Consider the following 19,532-nt stretch of genomic DNA (forward strand, 5'->3'; position numbering starts at 1 on the left):
AACTCACAAAGCACATCAAGCTTAGCAGCCCCAAAATGAAAAATTCGAGTACCTCAAGCTGTCCAGGAGGAGGAGCCAATGCATATTGAGTTTTCTTCCAGACATTCTAAAATATTCCTGATTTTTGGGATCTTTAAATTGCATTTGATGACTACACTGCATATGAAACAATGCAATTCTAGACAAGAAGTCTTTTGTCTTGTTGGGTATGGGAGAGGAAAGAGGGATTGGCTCTTCCCTGCAGATTGCTTTGGTGGGGTTAGAAATAAAATAATCTCTAGCCCAGAGATGTCATACAAGGAAGGTTCAGGCAACTATATTCTATTACAACAATACACATTACAGTTTTTAGGAGACTCCCCAGTTTCCACATACGATATAGTAACAGATTTGGAAGGATTTACAAATACCCCTAATGTGCAGGTTTAAATCAGTTACCTGTAAAAGATGTATTAAATATTCGTTCTGAGAATTAACTATATTAGCATTTGAAGGAGTCATCCCTTCTGGACGGTTTACTGGTCTGAATACTATATTGGCACCTTCCGATTGACGTAACAAACAAACTTCATCTTTAAGTTGTGCAATCTAAAGAAAATAAATAAAGAGAATAGAAGCAGTAAGACGAAACTCCTATTATTCAGCCAAAAATATGGATACAAAATGTAGAGGTGTCCAGTCTCACACTGTTCTGAATTATAAACATCTCATAATTTAGTAGTCCCAATTATTTTTTTTAATGTTTTAAAGTAAATTTTTCTATTTTTAAAATTACAATTCCACAAAAAAATTAAACACAATACTTTGAGTCAAATGGTTAAAAATGATCAAGCATCCAGAGCAGGCTCACACAGCTGGCGATCCATCTCAATTTTACTTTAGCTGCTCAAGCATATAATTTGTAGGTTATTTTTCCTTTCTTTTTACCCGCAAACATTCATATGGAGACTGAGCTAAGCCTCGATGTCCAAAACTGCATGGCTCAGATGGCTATCCAGCACATTTATTCTAAATTTACCATGTCTTTCTTTTTTAAACCCTTCAAAGAGCTTTTGGTTGACAACAATCTCTAACTACAATGCCCCAGAAAATACTGTTCTGTAATGCTACAAATACTAGGAAGTCATACTGGATCACACAGCTGTCTTAAAGGGTTCATATAGAGAGTATGCCTTTTTATAAAGATGTCAGTTTGAAGATACGTTCAATATTAATATGTTATATCCTTTGGGATATATAATATAAACATTTGGAAGCATTCACAGTTGAGCTAAAATCACCAGCTATTATTTCAGTGGCAAAAAGGGAAAACATTTTAAAATCAATTTATTCGTTGAACCCCCGTTAGCCTTGTTATTTGAGTCTCTCGCATATGTAAAAAGTGTAAAATGATTATTGCTCATTTTAAGAAAAATGAAACAAAAATGTTTTTGCAACTCACATTTAGCACAGCTTTCCCCAACACCTCACCTAGTAGACACAACTCTATGATGGGGCATTGGATATTAGGGTTTTTGTAAGTATGGAATAACATTTGGATTATTTGGATTTTAACTCAGTGAGAACAAGTACATAGATTATAATCCATAAATATAGCAACAAGTATGTATGATTGTATCTCTTGTCAATTATATCTGCAGGTTTTACATATTTTCAAAATGTGTACGTAAAAAATAAAATGCAAGTTACGTTAAAAAAACTGACAGCAATATCTAGTATTTAAAACGATTTTAATACAAAATATTAAGTGTATTTTGTTCTCTGTTATCCATGGAGCCAGCAAATTATTCTATATTTTCACTGTAAAACAAATTAGAATATATACCTTTACATTAGCATTTGCTAACTGGTTAGAGAAATTTGTTGCCTCTTTTCGAGATCCTTTCAGCTCCTGCCTCAATTCTTCATTTCGCCCCGTAAGCTGATCAAGTTGAGCTTTCAAATGCAAATTGGCATCAAATATTCCTTCTGCATTCTTTGATTCGATTGCCTATCACATTAAGAATTAATTTAGTAAACAGAAAAACAAAAAACAAACAAAAGAACACAAATACTTCTCCATATTTCCCAATAAACTGGAGCTTTCCGGTGTGCATAAGTGGGGCTCAAAATTGCAGCCACTGTGACAGAGGGAGTACAGAGACTAATACCATCAAATCGTCATAAGGGGGAAGTGAGAGATAAAAGTAGGCAAAGCCATAACTCAACCCCATCCTTGTGTCAGCTGGCAGAACTGGCTGGCTGTGCTGAGGGGAGTTCCGACAACCCAAAATGAGCATCACCGATGCAATCCCACCAGTAAAGCTAGGGTGCACTGGGAAGCATTCTGCTTTAGGTAGCCATGACTGTGAGCTCGGCGCAGATCTAGCCGCTAAGTGATTAAGAAAACTAAATCTAACAGTACAAACACTTTCAGCATGAACATCATGTCTCAAGCTAATATTTCAGTGATCTGATTCTCTACCAAGATAACTCAAAGTAGATTATTACTTTTTAAAAGTCATATATTTAATACAACATTATAATCTGATTTTATGTAAAATACTACATCCATATTTAAAGTATTCTGCAATGCTTTGAAGACTGACTATTCAGTCAAGATGAATTTTGCTCTCATGGGTCAATTTGATTTGTGTTTTTAAGATTTTAGGGGGTATTTTGAACATATAACAGCTAATGTTCAACACTGAAGCAGTCAAAGCAAAGATAACTCTATAAATAACTTCTATCAAGCCAAATAATTCAAATGAAAGAAGGGTTACATTTACTAATCGCTCCAGACTAGGGATCATTAAGGCCGTTTCTCCTCCTTTCACACTAGGATCCTTCTGCATTTCCCTGACAGCTTGTAAAATCTCTTTCATTCCTTGCTCAAGCTGCTTGTTTTCTTCTGATAATTCTTTTACTGCAATACAATAATGTATATTTCTAAAATACTTTAAAATACTCTGGAAAAATACAATTTCATCTTGGTTTCTGTTAGTCTGATATACAATAAAAATGGCTTATCTTATTCAAGGAAATACCCACCCACTTACAGAGTTCAGAGACTTCAGATTTCTATGCACAAGTAGTAAATGCATCATTCTGACTCCCCAAACCCTTGTTTACTAATGATCTAATCCAGCAAAGCACATAAGCACATGCCTAACATTAAGCAAGTAAGCTGTACCACTGTCTTCAATGGGACATTCATGGGTTTAAAGTTAGGCATGTGCTTAAGTGCTGTGCTGGATTGGATCTAAGCAACTTGTTATTTTAATACCAAATATTAAAATAAATAAAATGTGTTCCATGTAGTGCCACTGATGTAAACCTTTAAGTTTAAAATGAGGAATATGTACCACACAGTAGAATCTCTTTTAAAGAAGATATATGAAAGTTTAAAGTATTTATTGAAGTTCTAAAGAAATAAAAGACCTTGGTAAATTAAATTTCATCGTCATCATTTTGTAGCTTATCAGGAACAACCCTCAATCTACATTTCAGAGTTTAAAGATATTAGGTCTCTCTCTCTCTCTCTCTCTCTCTCTCTCTCTCTCACACACACACACACACACACACACACACACTTTCATGCTTTCTGAGAAAAACACCAAGTAAACTGTAAACTTAAAATATTAAAGGAAAAAATTAGATTTGCAAGCGTAACAAAATAAAGCAGGAGAATATTAGCCCTCTAAAAATTATACATAAAGATCTGACTATCAGCAGCTATTTATAAATTTAATCATGGCCTATACTAACAAAGAATTACAGCTTACATTTAGATTGAAATTTGGCTATCGCAGTCCTGTTCCGTTCCAAATCTTTCTCTCTCTCATTTAATTCTTTTGCAAGGTATTCATTCTACCAGCAAAAAAAAAAAAAAAAAAAATCTTAAAAACTGGATTTTCAAGACATAAGATTTAGAGTCTTTTAGTACTAGAATACTTAAGAGCATACAATTGAGTAATGGCTGTTAAATAAAAATAGATTCCTGAAGAAATATTAAATCATACATATCTGACAGTACAATTATATTATTATAAGAAAACAGTAAAAGAAACAGTGTCATCTGCACAACAACAAAACCAGTAAAAGAAAAATATTAAAGCCATAAATAATGTTTACGCAAGCATTTAAAGTTTCCTCTCTTCATAAATATCCTATGAAAGCCTTGCACTACCTGAACTGCCTGGCTTCTGTATCTCTCAAGCTCGAGTTCTGCATTTCTATATAATGTGTTCTTGGCCAACAAATCCCTGGATATCTGCTCATTCTAGAGGAACAATGAATAATTAGCAAATGATTTGATTTCCATTTATGTATATTACCTTTCCAAGACCTTTTCTGTGATATGAATAAAAGAAACAACTTTTACATTTTAGCAGTAAATTAAATGAATATTATTTGTTTTAGAATTTAGTTAACACATTACTTAAAAATGTCCTGTTGGAGCAAAGCATAAGAGACAATAGTTTAAAAGACTGACTTATACAGACATACGAGTCCCATTTACCAATTATGGATATCAAAAAGAAGAATAGTTTGATAAATCTAGAAAATACCTCTCACAGCTGTCACTCATTTAAGTTAGTGATGGGAAAGCACTCTTTAATTAACTTGTTCATTCCTGTGCTAATGATGTTCCCTATGTCATATTCTCCAGGGCTTCTTTCAGTCCAATTTTAAAAAAGATTCATGCAATAGAGACTCCACTACTTCCTTTGGAAGATTATTTCAGCAGACTAATATAGAGTTCCCCAAATTTTTCATATTGTAGACTTCATGTCATGAATGACTCCCATACGATTCATGATCAAGTGGGTCACCTCCCCTTACACTGGAAATCCAATAAAATCCGTTTGGGAAGTACAGCAATTGCTTACACAGACAATTAATGTTAGGAAACTATTTAGTGCATTGAAAAATAAATACAACTTTGCATATGTGACCAACTAGCTCCTTTATGAATCACTGGAAAGTGTTCATATACCACCATCTAGGAAGCACTAATCTAACAGATTTCACCACTTGAAATCTTTTCCTAATATTAAATCTACAGTTTCTTTGCCACTAGATGAAGAGATGGGAGAGAAAAGCAATTGAAAGCCAGCTCAGAAACTTATCACTAGCTGGAGGATGACTGAAAAAAAGGAATCTTTCATCTCCTTAATACCTTGGTTCTTTTCCTATCCTCGTTGGTAGAAGAAACTTCAGAAGCTACTTCTCCCCTATGCCTTGCATTGGCTAAAGCTGTGGCATCCTTTGACAGAGGACACTGCTCGGATATTCCACCAATCACAAACTCATAGAAACGTAGGACTGGAAGGGACCTCAAGAGGTCACCAAGTCCAGCTCTCTGCACTTAGACAGGACCAAGTAAACCTAGACTATCCCTGATAGATATTTGTCCAACCTTCTCCTTAAAAACCTCCCATGATTGGGATTTCACAACCTCACTCGGAAGTCTATTCCAGTATTTAACTACCTTTATAGTTAGAATTTTTTTCCTAATATCTAATCTAAATCTCCCTTACTGCAGATTAATCTGATTACTTCTTGTCCTACGTTCAACGCACATGGAAAATAATTGATTACAGTCCTCTTTATCAACAGTCCTTAACATATTTAGCCTTCCTTTCTTGACTAAACATGCCTAGTTTTTTAACCTTTCCTCATAGGTCAGGTTTTCTAAACCTTGTATCACTTTTGTTGCTCTCCTCTGGACTCTCACCAATTTGTTCACATCTTCCCTAAATTGTGGCACCCAGAATTGGACACAGTACCCAGAATTGGACACAGAATTGTGGCACCCAGAATTGGACATTGAGGCCTTATAAGTGCTGAGTAGAGTAGGACAATTACCTCCCATGTCTTACATAAGATACCCCGTTAATACACCCCAAAATGATATTAGCCTGGTTAGGAACTGCATCATTGTTGTGTATATTCAGTTTGTGATCCTCTATAACCCTCTGGTCCTTTTCAGCAGTACTACCACTTAGCCAGTTATTCCCCATTTTGTAGTTTTGCATTTGATTTTTTCCTTCCTAGGTGAAGCACTTCACACTTGTCTTTATTGAATTTCAGATCAATTCTCCAATTCGTCAAGATCCTTTTGAATTCTAATCCTGTCCTCCAAAGGGCCTGCAACCCCTCCCAACTTGGTGTCATCTGGAAATTTTATAAGCATATTCTTCTCTCCATTATCTAAATCAGTAATGAAAATATTGAATAGTGTCTCTCACAGAACTGACCCCTATCAGACCCCACTATATACATCCTCACAGTTTGACAGTGAACCATTGATAACTATTTGAATATGGTCTTGCAACCAGTTATGAACCCACTTTACAGTAATTTCATATAGACCACATTTCCCTAGCTTGCTTATGAGACTATTAAATGGGACTGTGTCAAAATACTTGGTAAAAATCAAGATATGGCAGCAAACAAGTAACTCTTTCAAAGAAGAAATTAGGTTGTTTTTTGTTCTTGACAAATCCATGCCAACAATTCCTTACAAGCCTATTATCCTCTATGGAGTGTTGTTGTAGCGGTGTTAGTCCCAGAATATTAGCTTATCTTCAAGTATGGGAAAGAGACTCAAAATATAACAGCTAAATACAAGATTGAACAGCTAGTTTATAGAATAAGTAGTTAGTGGGTTTGATATACACCTTAACACATTCAAAATTGTGTTCACCAAACAAGGATATTCCACAAGAGAAGTAAATCTCATCATGGAATGGGCCACCCAAAATTCTCAGAGAATCTGCTTCAATACAAAAATAAAACCCCCTCTGACCGCACACCCCTGGTTGTCACCTACCACCTCACACTGGAACGCATGCAAAGCATCATCAAACAACTGCAACTCATACTCAATGGGGACCCCACCCTGGAAAAAAAAATCTTTCCTGGCCTTCAAACAGCCCCACAGCCTCTCCAAGCTCATCATCAGAAGCAAGCTTCCCAGAGACCAGGACACACCAACTCAAAGTAGCACCACACCCTGCCACAACAACAGATGCAACACCTGCAGACATATCTCCACTGCTACAATGATCAACACTCTCCACAACACACCTTTCCAGACCCATGGATCCTACACATGCCTATCACAACATGTGGCGTACCTCATCCAGTGCACTAAATGTCCCAATAACAACTATGTGGGTGAAACCAGACGATCACTAGACTCTCCAATGAACTGAAACAGGAAAATAATAAAAGACAAAAACACAGTGTCACCTATGTGTGAACACTTTTCACAAAGCAATCACTCTATTGCTGACCTATGAGACCTCATCCTCAAAGGAAACTGCACAGCACTTTCAAAAAACAAAGCCTGGGAGCTTCAATTCATAACCTTGCTAGACACTAAAAATCATGGTCTTAATAAAGACACTGGATTTATGGCATTCTGTAACCCACTAACCCCCACCCCATTTGTCCTATTACTACAGGAGTGTTAACGGGCCACTTCACTTTGAATGGTTCCTTAGAATATGTGCTAATTACTTATGCTAAACTAGCTGTTCAATCTTGTATTTAGCTGGGACGCTCTTAGGCCTTATCTACACTGCCATTTTACAGTGCTGAAACGTTCTCACTCAGGGGTGTGAAAAAACACCCCGCCCCCGAGCGCTGCAAGTTTCAGCATTGTAAAGTGGCAGTGTAGCGAGCACTGTTAGCTACTCCCATCATGGGGATGGTTTTTTTGTTTGTTTGTTTTTGTTTGTTTGTTTTTAACAGGTGCCGCGACTACACAGCCACGTTAAAGCACTGCTGCAGCAGTTGCTAGTGAAGACATATCCTTAGAGCCCTTCCCAGACCTGAGAAAAAGCTCTGTGTAGCTCAAAAGCTTGTCTCTCATCAACAGAAGTTGGTCCAATAAAAGATATTACCTCATCCACCCTGTCTCTCTGTTATTCTCTAGGTGCTTACAAATTGATTGTTTAGTAATTTGTTCCAGCATCTTTCCAGGTATTTAGGTTGACTGGTCTATAATTCCCCAGGTCCTCTTTTGTTTCCATTTTTAAAAATAGGTACTATGTTAGCCCTTCTCTAGTCCTCTGGGACCTCACACGTCTTCCATGAGTTCTCAAAAGGTAATTGCTAATGGTTTTAAAGGTGCTTCAGCTAGTTCCTTACGTACCCAAGAATGAAATTCATCAGGCCCTAATAACTTGTATACACCTAACTTATCTAAATATTCTTTAACCTGTTCTTTCCCTATTTTGGCTTGTGTTCCTTCCTGGGGAGGCTTTACAGTGCTGTAACCTGCAAGTGTAGCCAAGGCCTCAGAGAGCGGCACTGTCTCAGCCCCCACTTCATTCAGATAAGGGCTGTAAATTACTGGACTTTATCTAAATGTAAACTAATTAACAAGTGACTCACCTCATGCCACAGGCACCGGCTTCCTCCAGGCCCCGGGGGTGCTTAGCGCCCCCGCCCGTCCACCAACCCTGTCCCCTCCCCACAAACCTCCACCCCCACTTCACCTCTTCCCACCCCCGCTACACCTCCACCCCACCTCTTTTTGCCCAGTTCTGCTCCATCCCCTGAGCACGCCCCATCCCCGCTCCTCCCCCTCACTCCCAGTACCTCCTGCACACCACCAAACTGCTGATCGCAGAGGGCAGGAGGCACTGGGAGGGAGGGGAAGGAGTTGATCATTGGGGCTGCAAGTGGACAGGAGGTGCTGGAGAGGTGGTAGGGAGCTGGCCACTGGTGGATGCTAAGCACCCACTAATTTTTTTCCGTGGGTGCGCCAACCCTGGAGCACCCATGGGGTCAGCACCTATGCCTCATGCTACTGTGGCCTGTTGCTTAACTGAAACTAAAACATAAGAATGGAGAGAACACTACAGTCATGAGGGAATCTGAAAGGTAAGATTGGAAGGGGGAGAAGTTAAACAAGGGTTTGTTTTGTTTTTTTGCAAAACTCAAAACTGACCACAGAACTAAAAATCTCTCTAATCTTGTTTTCCATTTAAAAACAAAAAAACCCTCTTTTGTACTTTTGATGTCTACATATTGGCTAAGAAGCAGTTGTGATTCTGGTGGCTTTATATTTAAAGAACTTTCTATGTTTTATTACCGATGCCTCAAATGTGCTGGAATATATGTTAATATCTTAGGCCTGGTCTACACTAGGCGTTTATGTCGAAGTTAGCGCCGTTAAATCGAATTAACCCTGCACCCGTCCACACTGCGATGCTATTTAGTTCGACATAGAGGTCTCTTTAATTCGACTTCTGTACTCCTCCCCGACGAGGGGAGTAGCGCTAAATTCGACATGGCCATGTCGAATTAGGCTAGGTGTGGATGGAAATCGACGCTAATAGCTCCGGGAGCTATCCCACAGTGCACCACTCTGTTGACGCTCTGGACAGCAGTGCGAGCTCGGATGCTCTGACCAGCCACACAGGAAAAGCCCCGGGAAAATTTGAATTTGAATTCCTTTTCCTGTCTGGCCAGTTTGAATCTCATTTCCTGTCTGGACATCGTGGCGAGCACAGCAGCACTGGCAACGATGCAGAGCTCTCCAGCAGTGATGGCCATGCAGTCTGTGAATAGAAAGAGAGCCCCAGCATGGACTGATCGTGAAGTCTTGGATCTCATCGCTGTGTGGGGCGATGAGTCCGTGCTTTCCGAGCTGCGATCCAAAAGAAGGAATGCAAAGATCTACGAGAAGATCTCTAAAGACATGGCAGAGAGAGGATACAGCCGGGATGCAACGCAGTGCCGCGTGAAAATCAAGGAGCTGAGACAAGGCTACCAGAAGACCAAAGAGGCAAACGGACGCTCCGGATCCCATCCCCAGACATCCCGTTTCTACGAGGCACTGCATTCCATCCTCGGTGCTGCCGCCACCACTACCCCACCAGTGACCGTGGACTCTGAGGATGGGATACTGTCCACGGCCGGTTCCTCAGACATGTTAGGGGACGGGGAAGATGAGGAAGGAGATGAGGAGGGCGAGGCAGTTGGCAGCTCTCACAACGCTGATTTCCCCGACAGCCAGGATCTCTTCATCACCCTTACAGAGATCCCCTACGAAGCGTCCCCAGCCATTACCCCGGACACAGAATCTGGTGAAGGATCAGCCAGTAAGTGTTGTAAACATCTAAACATTTATTTTTAACAAAACAGGAATATTAACAATTAAAAGAATGGGTTGTTCATGATTAGTGTGCCCTAGGCGCTTAACGGTTTAGTAAGGGGCAGTGCAAGTTTTGAAAAGAAATCTAGCAATGTCCGGTTTTCAGTGATTGTCCTGCACAAGCCGCTCTACTGTGTATTCCCTGCTACTGCAGCTACAGTAAAATGCGGTCTATATGTGCGGGGATAGAGCAGTAATCCTCCTGGGACATCTCGATGAAGCTCTCCTGGAGGTAACTTGAAAGCCGTTGCATGAGGTTCTTGGGGAGAGCGGCCTTATTGGGTCCTCCGAAGTACGACACGTTGCCGCGCCACGAGATTATCAGGTACTCGGGGATCATTGCTCTGCACAGCAGGGCGGCATACGGCCCTGGTCTTTGGAGGCTTTCCCGGAGCATTCTCTCTTTGTCGCTCTCGGAGATCCTCATCAGGGTGATGTCGGCCATGGTGACCTGCTTTTAATTAGGTAGGGGAATGTTAGTGTTGGGACTGCTTTCCCGTTCCTTTACAGAACTGTCACCGCTGGTTTGCAGCCACGCGGTGGAGGCGGGAGAGGGGCAGCCGAAAGGGATCGTTCCCGGGGACAGCCGCGAGGGGGTGGGACAGGGGCAGAGTTCCCGCTTGCCGGATTGCTGGCAGCAGGGACTGACATTGATTTAAATGTGAAATGAGGCCAGTGGTAATATAAAAGTTTTAAACTGCCACAAGTGTACGGCTTACCATGTCTGCCTGCAACAGAAATTCCGTTGTGCTGCCTCGCTTCTCAAATGTGCTGTTCAAGACCCCAGGCACAGAATGCGAAGGCCGAGAATTCGACCTTGTGCTGAGTGCGCATGTGAAAGGTGCTGTGCATGGTCTTGTTCACAGAGAAAGACTATGTTCTTTGTTCACAACTACATTTATCTTTCAGAGGAATTCACTCCCTTTTTCCCATTTCCACAGCCCCGTCTGCGACTGTCTCACAACCTAGCCTGGAATCACACTCCCAGAGGCTAGCGCGGATTAGGCGTAGGAAGAAGAGGACACGGGAGGACATGTTCTCTGAGCTTATGGCCTCTTCCCAAGCCCAGGCAGCACAGCAGACCCAGTGGCGGGAGAACTTGACCCGAATGCACCAAGCCAACATGGATCGGGAGGAGAGGTGGCGGCAGGAAGACCAGCAGGCGACTCTAACGCTGCTTGGACTACTGAGGGAGCAAACGGACACACTCCGGCGCCTTGTGGATGTTCTGCAGGAACGGAGGCAGGAGGACAGAGCCCCGCTGCAGTCCATCTCTAACCGCCCTCCCCCGCCACCAAGTCCCATACCCACCTCACCCAAAGTGCAAAGAAGGAGAGGCGGCAGAGTCCCTGCTAACTCTCACTCCACCCCTGCAGAGAGCTCTAGTAGCAGAAGGCTCTCATTTCCCAAAATTTGAAAAGTTCTTTCCTTCCCGCCTGACACAAGCCCACGTCCAAGTTTCACCTCCCAATGCCATGTGTAGTTGATAATAAAAAATTCGTTTCTGTTAACTACTGTTTCAATCATGTTCTTTTGGAGGAGGAGGGGAAAGGGGGTTGGAAATTGGACAGGACAGTCTCCTTTGGCAGGGTACATAGTCGGGGGCAGGCACAGCAGCAGGGCACATACACAGTGCAGTGATGCAGTGACTAGTTGCCCCGGTTAGTCTGGGAGGTTGTTTTGATGTAATGTTGGGGGGGGTGGGTTGCTCTGTGACTTTGTGGCGGGGGAGGGCAGTTACAGATCTTAAGCGCCGGTCCTTAGACAGGATCACAGAGCCACACAGCATGGGATCTGTAACCGTCCTCCCCCTGCCACAAAGTCAAATAGACCTCCCATACACACAGTCCCGATCAGGAGGGGTGACAGGCTCCGTTGAAACAAGCATCCCACCGCAGCGGAGCCTGTCAATCCTTGAGTTTAGAAGCTGCATTCGCATCACAACACTAGACCCGCCCCGCACCACAGTCTGCGTCCCAGTTTTAAAAAATTCCCGCTAAAACAGTATTAAAGAAAACGGTGTGCTTTAACAAAGTAGAACTATTTTTATTTCGACACGTGTGTTGGAGGGGGGGTGAAGGGGGTATGTAACTGGATAGGATAGTCAACATTACCTGGGTAAAGAAACGGGGGCAGGTTTAGCTTCTCAGTACACAAACTATAAAATCACAGGTTACCCTGCTCACTCAGGAACTTTGCTTTCAAAGCCTCCCGGATGCACAGCGCTTCCCGCTGGTCTCTTCTAATCGCCCGGCTGTCTGGCTGTGAGTAATCACCAGCCAGGCTATTTTCCTCAACCTCCCACCCCGCCATAAAGGTCTCCCCCTTGCTCTCACAGAGATTGTGGAGCACACAGCAAGCTGCTATAACAATGGGGATATTGGTTTCGCTGAGATCACAGCGAGTCAGTAAGCTTCTCCATCTCCCCTTGAGACGGCCAAAAGCACACTCCACCACCATTCTGCACTTGCTCAGCCGGTAGTTGAAGAGTTCTTTTTCAGTGTCCAGGGCGCCAGTATAGGGCTTCATGAGCCAGGGCATTAGCGGGTAGGCTGGGTCCCCGAGGATGACTATAGGCATCTCCACATCCCCAACAGTTATTTTGTGGTCCGGGAAGTAAATACCTTGTTGCAGCCGTCTAAACAGACCAGAGTTCCTGAAAACACGAGCGTCATGAACCTTGCCCGGCCATCCCACGTAGATGTTGGTAAAACGTCCCCTGTGGTCCACCAGTGCTTGCAGCACCATGGAAAAGTATCCCTTTCGGTTAATGTACTGGGTGGCCTGGTGGTCCGGTGCCAGGATAGGGATGTGAGTTCCATCTATGGCCCCACCGCAGTTTGGGAATCCCATCGCTGCGAAGCCATCTATGATCGCCTCCACGTTTCCCAGGGTCACTACCTTTGGCAGCAGTACATCAACGATTGCCTTCGCTACTTGCATCACAACAACCCCCACGGTAGATTTGCCCACCCCAAACTGGTTCGCGACTGACCGGTAGCTGTCTGGCGTTGCAAGCTTCCACAGGGCTATGGCCACTCGCTTCTGTACACTCAGTGCAGCTCGCAACCGGGTGTCACTGCGCTTCAGGGCAGGGGACAGCAACTCACAAAGTTCCAGGAAAGTTCCCTTCCGCATGCGAAAGTTTCGCAGCCACTGGGATTCATCCCAGACCTGCAGTACTATGCGGTCCCACCACTCAGTGCTTGTTTCCCGTGCCCAGAATCGCCGTTCCACGGCATCAACATGACCCATTGCCACTGTGATGTCCTCGGCGCTGGGTCGCCTGCTTTCTGACAGGTCTGTGCTACTCTCAGACTTCAGGACATCACCGCGGTGCCGTAGCCTCCTTGCCTGACTTTTCTGCATCTGCCTCAGGGAAACCTTTATGATAAGCTGCGAGACGTTGAGAGCGGCCACAACTGCAGCGATGGTCGCAGCGGGCTCCATGCTCGGAGTACAGTGGCGTCCGCGCTGTCAATGACTGGAAAAGCGCGCGAACTGTTTTCCCGCCGGCGCTTTCAGGGAGGGAGGGCGGGAGTGATGGACGGATGACGACAGTTTCCCAAAAGCACCCTCGACTCATTTTGTTACCCAGAAGGCATTGCCGGCTACACCCAGAATTCCAATGGGCAGAGGGGACTGCGGGAACTGTGGGATAGCTGACCACAGTGCACCGCTTCGAATGTCGACGCTATCACCGTTAGTGTGGACGCACAAAGTCGAATTACTGTCCTTAGTGTGGACACACACGTTCGACTTTGCAATATCGATTACAAAAATTCGATGCAAGTAAAATCGAACTACTCTCGTAGTGTAGACAAGGCCTTATATATGTTAATGAAGTTGAAACACAGAAAATAAAAAATGTACATTGTCTGTTATCTGTTACTGCGTATATTTTCTGAATAATTACAAAAGGTAAACTTACAGGTATGCTGGAGAAGCCTCACCTGCGATCTAAGAAAAAATAATTCACTCCTCAACTGCCCTATGAGATTTTCAACTGGATCTGCCTGACATACGTATTCTGATGGTCCACCTTCAAGTCCACTTTTCAAAATTTCTGCCTGCAATGATTCTGGAAAGGCTATCTGTTCTTTGCTGACATCATGAAAATCAGTTAAGAAATCAGAATACTTTATTTGAGAATAGTCCTGTTCATCTTTCAGCTTCGCTACTTGTGATTTATAGGATGTTAGTGGCTTTCCAAGAATAGACTGACAAAAAATGGCATATTTTTGACTAAGAGTCAGCCCTCCCTGGAAATCTTCAGAAAATGTTTGGTCTGAACCAGAGCATATTGCTGTTTGTTTCTGAAAAGATGCTTTTTCCCCATAATTTTCACCGTTCTGTCCTTGAATCTGCTGGCTTTTGGAATCCTTTTGCATTATTTGTGCAGCAGAAAATGAACATGGATAGTCTGATTTTAAGCCTTTTGATAGCTGTCTATTAGTTGCATAGTCTGTTGTTCCTAGTGTCTCTGTAGATTGTAATCCTGATGATCTGTAAAGTTCTTTTATAGTAAAAGTTTCTGAATTATGGCCATCATCTTTTGGCTGCATCTGTGCCAGGTGTCTAGAATCTAACTGGACAAAAATATTTCCACTTTTTTCTGACTGATTTAGATTACGAAGTACACTAGAAATTCTTCTTGATAGATTTCCCAAAGCCATGGTATTTTCAGATATATCCTTCTCAGATTTTACCAAACTAACTGATGCTCCTCTAATTGAAAGTATGTTTTTCATTTCCATGTTATATGAACTGTTATCCTGTATTCATAGAAAAGTAAACAATGCTTATTATTATTACATCAGTATGTAAAGACAATTCATTTATGATTAGGAGTACTTGTGGCACATTAGACACTAACAAATGTATTTGAGCATAAGCTTTCGTGGGCTAAAACCCACTTCATTGGATGCATGCAGTGGAAAATACAGTAGGAAGATGTGTATATATATATATTTTCCTACTGTATTTTCCACTGCATGCATCCGATGAAGTGGGTTTTAGCCCACGAAAGCTTACGCTCATATACATTTGTTAATCTCTAAGGTGCCACAAGTACTCCTCGTTCTTTTTGCTGATACAGACTAACACGGCTACCACTCTGAAACCTGTCATTTAGGATTATTTCTTTAGAGAGTTACACTAATAATTAATAACTATATGGAAGTCTAAAAACTATATATGCAGACACTAACAGTTCCTAGTTTGGGGCCCAACTCGTACAGAAAAAATACAATACACACTAACATATCATAACCCTACCTTTGCTTTAACTTCATCAACATTAACTGTGCTCATGAAGTCTGATTTCCCTTTTTTTGTCTTCAGATCTTCAGTAAAGCTATCAATCAGCTGCAGGTCATCTGCATCCAATCCTAATTACCAATACATGTATGAATAACAAATTATTATGAATGAATTTATCAATCCCCTGACAACAAAATGAAATGTTCCAAACAGTGGGCTAGCTTTCTGGTCCCTGTTCTGTGATGCAAAGAAGTCATAAAGTTGCTCCTGGTAGGCAGCTGATGATTCCCCTGGGGTGGATGTACTTCTGGCTGGTGTAGAATTGGCATAGCCAGCTCTTTGCAACATCTCTGTTACAAACATTTGCCTGAAGAGAGAGGGAGGGTGCGGCTGGAGCGTTCTGCACTCTGACAACACTTCAGATGCCATTACAAGCCAGCACAAGTTAGAACACACACGAGGCTGGAGAATTAGTGAAATACAAAGCCACTCCATCCCTTTCCTTCCAACTTGAACTCTGGTGCAGCTGAAGATCGGGGCCACTATCTATACTCAGCTTCATAACATTTAGATATATTAGCAAATGCGGCACATTGTCAAGTTATCCCAAATAAATCTACACAGAACCACTTTCAGTGGCTGGTCTGAAAACTGACAAAATCTAAATAAACAGCCATGATTCTGTCCTACCTAACATTGCTGCTCTTTTTCCTTTCTCCTGAGCCAGTTTACGAATCTGTTGTTTCAGTGCAAGTCTTTCTTCTTCCAGTCTTTCAATCTGCACATTAATCAAATATTAATATTTATTTCTGTTCAGTTTCATTTTACAAAATATGCATAAACACAGTTTATCACTTGCCTCTTTTAAAAGGATCTGGTTTTCAGCTCTGTACTGCTGCTGTTTTAGTGCCTTGCTGTTTTTAAATTCAGTTAAATCTATCATTGTCTTTGGATCAAGACCTGCAACACAATCCATGCTGTGTAATTATTCATTAGTTAGAAAAAATAATTCTAACTTTACAAAGCATTAACACATAACCCATTTAAATAAGAATATTTTGATAAATATTCAAGTAGGATTACAAATAATTATACAGAAAACCAGTAAGGGCACTTATTTTCTTCATATATAACAGCTCTTCCATGCCTAATATAATCTGGAAAAAGGACACTATTAGTTGACTTACCCATAACTAAAAGTAATATACTTAATTTCAGGTAGTAATTTATCTTTTGCTATAAAAGACCCTAAACAGACTAACTCATGTTTTTTCTTTCTGCATTTTTCAATCAATATTATGACAGATAACACTATAATATTTTCTTTGCAAATATCATAGTGTTAGAATGTAGTATGCTGGATGAGCCATTCTGGAATCAGGAAAAGTTAGATAGCATCATGGAAATAAAAATGAAGATTGCAAAGACTGCTTCTTCTTGTTCTTCTGGGGGACGTGGAGGGGTGGGGGAGGAGAGAGAGAAATGTAGCTCTGTCAAGAGCAGCTTACTGACCACATCTGTTCATGAACAATCCTACAGCTAATAATTTCTTCCTAATAAAGAAATAAATTCATCACTTCATTTTTAGTAAGACAAATAAAATAACTTACACACACTGAATTACAATAAGGTAAGATATTTGAATAATATAATGTTATTTGAACTCTATGACACAGTGAAATCTTTGTAAAATTTCATGAATGACATACCTAAGCGTTCCCTGAGGTCTTCATTTTCATCAAGAAAATCATTGATTTTAAGTTCAAGTTTGTTCACTTCCTTAATCAATCCTTCAGTCTCATGATCTCTTATTTTAATCTGCTTTTTTAAATCCTTTATTTCAGCAATAGCATCTTCCAAACCATATATCCCCTGAAATAGTCCCAAAAGTGAATTTAAAAGGACTTCATAAATTGTCCAAACATTATACTAAAATTAAAGACTCATGACAGGCAAGAAGAAGGTTATGAGTAAGTGGAGGGATTCTTTTGAAAGAACATTATAGGATTAAGTTGAAGTAATCCACCCCCCTTGAAAGGCCTGATCCAAAGTCCATTGAAGAGCAAGTATAATAATTTTTCTGATAATGGAAAATAGCACTTTGTAATTAGAATGGAAGTCTTACTTTATAATACTTTATGTCTCTTTCCTTTTTTAAATTTTTGATCAAAATTGGCACATGACTACAAGTGTTTGTAAGTAGTGTCACCATGACAATGCATGCAGTTTTACTGAATTCCAGCATACCTTTGTCAAAGACCATACATACAGATTTTACATAACGTCACTGGATCCAGATATCTTCTTCTGGAAATCTGAAGTGTCCTATTTTTTTTTATTTTATCAATCAAAATAGAAGGGTTCTTTAATAATTAAAAAAGTTTGCTTAAGACATATTGCTAATCCAAACAGCGTTTGCAGTGAAAAGCTGAATGAGTATGAACACAATCAAAGGTGTTTTTTGCTCAAAGTAAACGTTAACCATACTTGTTCAATGTTTCATAATAAACTTATTCAGAACACGGAGTTATTTGAACAAATCCTCTACCTTTGAGAAATCCACAAGCCTCTCTGTTGAGTCTGAAGTAGCAATACTAGCGCACATTTTTAAAAAGTACTTTTTAAGAATATTCTGCAGCCCTAAAAAATTTTGCCATAAAAAGGTCCCGTTTTTTTATTTTGAAAATATGGTAAAAAAAAAAAAAAACAACCTTTGTTGCACTGTCAAACAGAATTGTCATGTGATCACACTTTCACAAGTATTGCTTAAAGAAAAAAAACCCCAAAAACTTAAAGCTTATCACTGATAATCAGACATCATCCAGCAATGTGACACTTACTATTTAACAAACAACACAATTCAATGCAATGGAAAGGAACTGCATCTTTTTCTTTACCCTGAGATGTACACGTGTAACATGCACACGCTAAGTCCCTGATCCTGCAATGAGCGCCACACACACACAGATCTCTGCAAAGAATCAGGGCCCAAATTTGCAGAATATTTTGGGAACGTAAACATTTAAAGCACAGTTAGGATCAGGAAAGCAATTATCTAAAAATAGCATCTTTTCATTCATCTTACTTCTCTGACAAACATTTTTTTACTTGGTGCTCCCAGTGAGTTTCAGAAGTGCTTTTCCCACTGTCTGCACGATGGAGTTCTGTTACTAGCTTAACTGTGGACCCTTCAAAAGCTCCTCATCTTGGCTATCCAACTTCTGTTGTCTCAAGACAACTATTCTGGATGCTCAAATAGAAGCTTCATATACCTTGCCAAATATAGCTTAACTCAAGACTCAATTCACTCATCTACCATTTACAACAAGATCAAGGAATGCATAAGAATGAGAGAAAAACAACATGGGAAGTTGTTCATTTGACATTTGTTTTTGTTTTATTTTTCAGCTAGAACATAGTAAATGGATAAACTGCAAATAAAAAAAAGATCTGTTGAAGATATAGTCAAAAACTACTCTTTTCATTTTATCAAATAAACTGTGTACCGTTTCATAGTCTCTCATTCGCTTCAGAGCCTCAATGAGTTCTTTGTCCTTTTCCCTAGCATCAGACTCTGCTAATTCTGCCACTCTCTCAGCCTCTTTAGTTCTCTGTTCCAGCAGTTGCAATTTTTCCTGTATTTCTCCAATACGATTCTGCTGAGCAAGAGATGAGAGACCTGGAAAGAAAGGCAAATTTTGCTGTTATATTTTGAATGATTAAGAACATTAAGCCATTTCTGATATGAACTGAGTGCTTCCACTTTGCTTGGATTGAATCTAGAAAAGTTGCCTCAAGTAAATTATTATTTTGTATTTCAGTTTTGGTTTTCACAGATCTTTTAACTTCATTCTGAAATAAATAGTTTTACAGCAGTTTATATTATGGCCTTTTTATTTTTACAAGCAACCATTAAGGCAACTTATCTGAAGTTAGTTCATATAACGGACAATAGCATTCCATTTGAGTTCAATGGCACAACTCACATATTTAGAACTCTTAATGGTGTGTAAGACTTTACAGGATCAAGACTTTATATATTAAGGCCCGGATCCTGAAAAGACTTATGTATATGTTTAATCTTATGCATTCTGATTACTTCCATTGAAGCCAA

General features: G+C 40.7%; 2 protein-coding genes across 6 annotated transcripts in view; one reads left to right on the forward strand and one right to left on the reverse strand.

The window, feature by feature from the left end:
- CEP290 (centrosomal protein 290) overlaps nt 1-19,532 on the reverse strand; it is a 111,819-nt gene that overhangs the window by 63,085 nt on the left and 29,202 nt on the right. For 4 of the 5 annotated variants that reach the window (XM_065560126.1, XM_065560112.1, XM_065560120.1 and 1 more), the window contains 10 exons: nt 18,925-19,097; nt 17,128-17,290; nt 16,278-16,378; nt 16,109-16,196; nt 15,434-15,546; nt 4,169-4,261; nt 3,765-3,849; nt 2,763-2,905; nt 1,826-1,990; nt 439-588 (listed from right to left, as the gene is read on the reverse strand). In XM_065560126.1, the coding sequence (XP_065416198.1) occupies nt 439-588; nt 1,826-1,990; nt 2,763-2,905; nt 3,765-3,849; nt 4,169-4,261; nt 15,434-15,546; nt 16,109-16,196; nt 16,278-16,378; nt 17,128-17,290; nt 18,925-19,097 (1,274 nt within the window). The remainder of the gene's footprint in view (nt 1-438; nt 589-1,825; nt 1,991-2,762; nt 2,906-3,764; nt 3,850-4,168; nt 4,262-15,433; nt 15,547-16,108; nt 16,197-16,277; nt 16,379-17,127; nt 17,291-18,924; nt 19,098-19,532) is intronic. The other variant, XM_005279116.4, reaches the window with a different exon arrangement.
- LOC135974076 (uncharacterized) lies at nt 9,384-11,667 on the forward strand. The gene is made up of 2 exons (XM_065560170.1): nt 9,384-10,103; nt 11,098-11,667. Exons 1-2 carry the CDS (start codon nt 9,527-9,529, stop codon nt 11,571-11,573), a joined length of 1,053 nt encoding a protein of 350 aa, XP_065416242.1. The 5' UTR covers nt 9,384-9,526; the 3' UTR covers nt 11,574-11,667.

Source organism: Chrysemys picta, chromosome 1, assembly GCF_011386835.1.
Source record: "Chrysemys picta bellii isolate R12L10 chromosome 1, ASM1138683v2, whole genome shotgun sequence".
NCBI lineage: Eukaryota > Metazoa > Chordata > Testudines > Emydidae > Chrysemys > Chrysemys picta.